The sequence below is a fragment of the Talpa occidentalis genome, unplaced genomic scaffold (genome assembly GCF_014898055.3).
Source record: "Talpa occidentalis isolate TD23 unplaced genomic scaffold, MPIMG_talOcc4v2.1 talOcc4.13, whole genome shotgun sequence".
Classification (NCBI taxonomy): domain Eukaryota; kingdom Metazoa; phylum Chordata; class Mammalia; order Eulipotyphla; family Talpidae; genus Talpa; species Talpa occidentalis.
In genome coordinates this window covers 3,190,261-3,194,842 of record NW_023601322.1, presented here as the reverse complement: position 1 = coordinate 3,194,842, position 4,582 = coordinate 3,190,261, and the positions used below count along the sequence as shown (strand labels likewise).

General features: G+C 62.5%; 1 protein-coding gene across 1 annotated transcript; it reads right to left on the bottom strand.

Annotated features, from left to right (window-relative positions):
- Positions 1 to 213: 213 nt before the first annotated feature.
- CBLN2 (cerebellin 2 precursor) lies at positions 214 to 4,358 on the bottom strand. Its single transcript, XM_037509684.2, has 3 exons — positions 3,843 to 4,358; positions 941 to 1,060; positions 214 to 686 (listed from the first exon to the last, which is right to left on the bottom strand). Exons 1-3 carry the CDS (start codon positions 4,197 to 4,199, stop codon positions 489 to 491), a joined length of 675 nt encoding a protein of 224 aa, XP_037365581.1. The 5' UTR covers positions 4,200 to 4,358; the 3' UTR covers positions 214 to 488.
- Between the last annotated feature and the right edge of the window lie 224 nt (positions 4,359 to 4,582).

The window sequence follows — 4,582 nt, the reverse complement described above, 5'->3', positions numbered from 1 at the left end:
GCCCACCCCCCCAGGCCTCCCTGCGCCCCGGGGAGGGTACAGGAAGCAGGTGGAGCCACTCTATCTCTTAAGGCTGCACAGACACACGGAGAGCACAATTCCAGGGCTGGCCCCCAAGTTGCAGGCTCTGTCCCCCAAGGCCCCCATCCGTCCTGGGGTGGCGGCACTCCTGGGGGCACCAACACCACGAACAGACAAAAGAAGAGTCACCGGTCCCCACAATAAAATCCAATATTGACTTTACAATCACGGGGACGAATTCGCTCAAATCGATCCTTTCAAGCCTCCTGAAGACCTTGTCCTCTAACGCTAACGAGGCCAGTTCCCGCGGAATGGTCGCTATTCAAAGGAAAAACTGGAGATGCAGACGGAGCTCGTCCCCTGACGCCATCGGTCTGGTGGAGGCTGGAAACAAGGTGTCCTGATCGGACGAGTTCGGGGCCTTGGGGAGGACGGATTCCGGGGTCCAAGCAACGCGCGGCCGCCGCTTACAGGGGAAACACCAGGAAGCCGGAGAAGGTGGAGTACTTCCAGCCGCCCATGAGGTTGCCCCGCTCCAGCTTGAGGTGCACCTTGTCCTCCCTCTCCATGAGCAGCAGGACGCCGTTGCTGGCGGCCTCCCGGGTGACGTCCTGGTCCCCCGCGAAGGCTGAGATCACCGGGTACCCATTCTGCATTAAACTGACCTAAAATGCAGAGGGGGAAGCTCAGCAGAACAGCAAGGACCCCCTTCTGCACACCCCTCCTCTTCGCCACCCCCCTCGGAGCCCCCCCTTCCTTAGAGTCCAGCCGCCATCCAGGGCCCGGGCCCCTGAGGCCTCAGCTGCTGCTCCACCCAGACCCCAGCTGGCCCAGGTCTGGGGGGCCCAGTACACAGACAGTGGGGCCTGCAGGGGGGAGGCGCGACCCCCACCCAAGGCTCCCGCGGGCCGTGACCTACCTGGATGGTTTGTCTGTTGTAGACCTTGACCACGTGGAAGCTGAAGCTATAGATCCCCTTTCTCGGAGCTACAAATATACTGGAGGCGAGGTCGAAATGGTTGCCAATATTCACTAACACCTGCAAAAGAAGGGGACACAGCACGTCCCGCCAGGCCTGGGCTCAGCAGTCTCCCCGCCCGGCCGTGACCTCGGGCCGCAGGAGCCCAGCCTGGCCACCCGGCCGCCCAGGGAGGAGGCGCCGCCGCAGTGGAAACTCCCCCCAGGAACTGATTTCCAAGGGATTCTCACAGAGGGTCATTAATAAGGATGATCTCAAGACTATCCTATCGATGCACTGAACAGCGGATGAAAGTTCTGTAGGTTGGGGGCAAGGCAGAGAGCGCTGCTAGGCAGACAGGAAGGTGGAAAAGCTGCAAAGTGAGTCTGAGCAGGTCTGGGGGGCGGTGGGGGCGTCCACATCAAGCTGTGACAGTAAGAGGCGCCCTCCCGCTGGGCAGAAGGGCCAGGTCAGGTGCTAACTTCCAGCGGAGTCACTGCTCAGGTGAGGAAGCCCAGTGTGAGGGGGGTGCATACAGTAGGGGCTCACTAATGGCTCTTTAGGGAAGAGCAGGGGGCACAGACTTGGCAGGGCCTGTCTTGCCTCTTTCCTCTGAGTCGCCTCCCAGCACACTCCCTGGGTTGAACCATGACGTCATGAAATCAACTTGATTAGATGAAGGGAGCGTGGAAACCCTCCGCTCCACTCGGGGATTCCACAGGCTGCAGGGACTTGATGAGATTGGCCACGAATCCGGACCTCAGGGCTTCTCAGAGTGAAGGGGAGAGGCTTCCCAATGCCACACGCAGAACTTAAAGAGTGGGGGGTCCCACATTATGAGCCAGTCTCATTTCAGACATTGCACACTGGACCTGGACACACTGTCCACCTCCTGTCCACCTCTGTCCACTGCCCCACCACAGGCCAATGCACAGCTGGATGAAAACAGTGCAATGACCCACCCTCTCAGCTGTAAAACACACAGCCAAGGACAACATCCTGGACTAGAGACTGTCCTGGGAACAGAAAATAAACCTTAACCTTTTGCTATTATTTCTTACTCACTCCAGGTAAATAGCATGCAGTTCCCAAAGCCATTTACATGCTGCCAGCGGCACTGGGGGCCTGTGCTAACATGGGGGACCAGCCTGCATCTGCTTCTCCTCAGAGCACCTTGCAGCCCCCCAATGGCAGGACCCCCAGCGACACGCTCTGGGCTTCACAGTCAAAGATGGGGCCCTTGGGTGCCTGTTCTGACTGTCCAGGGCTCTGCCCTCAGTTGGCCTGACATGCAGTTCTAAGGAAGACGACTCCTCTATCCCAGCCCTTAGACTCAACCACCTCGACTCCCTCACCTCAGTGGCAAATTCAGGCTCCTGCTGTAGATGGAAGAACCTTCAGCAGCCCCGACACTCCGCTCTTGGTCACTGCCCCGGGGCATCCGGGGAAGCAGCCCCTTCGCCTACAGCTTATGCAGGTGTGACAGGAGAACCTATCACAACGGGACCTGCCCAGTGTCACTGTGTTGGCACCAGAATGAAATGACGGGTGGGAAAGTGCTGTGAAAACTATTTGTAGGACATCGCAATGCAAATAAAACAGCAACCGAACAACACACCAGGAAGAACTTAGAGAGCACACAGGCTCCTCCTAATCACTCCATGCTGATCTCCTCGGGGGTACCCCCTCCAGATATTTCAACGCCTTCTCAATGAAAGCAGACAAAAGAGAGATTCCCCCCTCCATGTACCAAAAAAAGAAAAAAACACCAAAACCCAAACTCCAAACACATATCCTTAACGAGAATGAGAACAAATAAATATCCCTCACTAGCCTGAAGAGAGCAGCTTCGCTTTCTGAGCGTGGATTTCTCGGATGGGGCGGGAGATGGGCAGTCGGTGGCTAAGTGCAGTTGCCGCGCAGCACCAGTCCTGCGAGCAGCGCCGCCCGAGGATCCATTTTGTGGGAAGTATTTTGGCACAAGGCAAGGCCTGACCAGCCAAAGTCTGAACCCCACTATGTGTTCAAGTTGTTTCTGAAACACAACAGCAACCCAGGGGGGTTGGGGGGTGGGAAGGGCATAAGAGGAAGGTCACAGCCTCCACTCCTGGGCTGCAAAACCCAGAGGTGGGATGGCAAGGCCAGGTCCCACCTCTGGCATTTCTTTTTTGAAATAAATGTGTGAAATCAAGTGGCTTCGGACACTTAGGTCATCGCTCTGTCCTTTTTCAAAAAACTGCAGGCAAGCCCGCTCTCCAGCTACGTCTCCACGCCGCGCAGCCTGGTCTGAGCCTCCGCATTGCACAGGGCAGGCCCCTGCTCCACTCGCACGAGCGCAGCGACCAGGGCTGTGTTGACGCAACCTGCCCTGCTCTTCCCTGAGCTCTCACCGCTGCTTTTCCTGGAAGAGCAGCATCCTTTCGAAATAGCCAAAGGCTCCCTCTTTCTGAGAACGGGCTGAGACTTCTGGAAAGTCCCCTTCCTGAGCAAGGAGCGTTGTAAACGCACCCCGGGAGGCTGGCCTGGCCCGGCGCCTGCAGCCCACAGCACAGGGGCAGCCCCTCCCCACCCCCGCGCCGCGCCCGGCGCCGGGGACAGCCCGCGGCCCGCGTGCCCTTTCGGGGCATTGTTTCAGTCTCGCAGCTCTTCCCTGCTCGGGGAAAGCAGGGGCGATTTTACGGGCTGGGCAGGCGACGACTGAGCTGCCAGTCATGAAAAAGCTACCCCTGGAAAGAGGGAACCCGGAGGCCGAAGGCGCCGGGCCGGGCCGGGCAGGGCGCGGGGGAGCCGGGGAGCTCCGCGCCCCGGGAGTCCGGCGCGTCCTCGGCGCCCGGCGCGGGGCGAGGGCAGGCCCGCGGCTGACCTGGTCGAAGTAGATGGTCATGGTGCGGTTGCTCATCTCCGACGGCTCGTGGTTGGTGCTGCGCGTGGCGGAGAAGGCCACCTTGGCGCTGCCCGAGCGCACGGAGATGCCCAGCGAGGAGGTGACGGCGCCGTCGGCCGAGGGGCTGGAGTCGCACACCACCAGGCACTTGCCCTCCAGCACGATGGGCTCCGTGTCGTTCTGCGCCCGCACCGGGCAGCCGGCGGGCAGCAGCAGCAGCAGCAGGGCCAGCGCCGCCACCAGGCAGGAGCCGCCGCCCGCCGGCCCGCGCAGCGCCCCCCGGCGCCCGGGCATGGTCAGCGGCGGCCCGCGGGGAGCCCGGCCGGGCGCCGGCATCCGGGCTGGGGGCGCGGCGCGCCGGGGCCGAGGCGGGCTGGGGCGCGCGGGGCGCGCGGGGGCGCCGAGACGCACGGGGCCCGGGGGAGCCGCTTCTGGCCTGGGTCCCCGGCCGCGGCGCTCCGGGCCAGGGTCGTCCTCGGAAGATCGGCGCCCACGGACCTGTCAGGGCAGAGAACCCACACCCTAAGAAGGGGGGTGCCGCGGGGGGGCGGGGAGCAGAGGCCGGCGGCGCCCGGACAGGCTCGCGCGCGGCCCCTCCCCTCCCCGTCTGGCACCGAGTCCCAGAACACCCCGGCGCCCCGGGCGGGGGTCCCCCGGGCGGCGGGGCGGCGCGCGCAGGCCCCCCCCCCACGCCCCAACCCGCCCCGACGCGGCCGCGC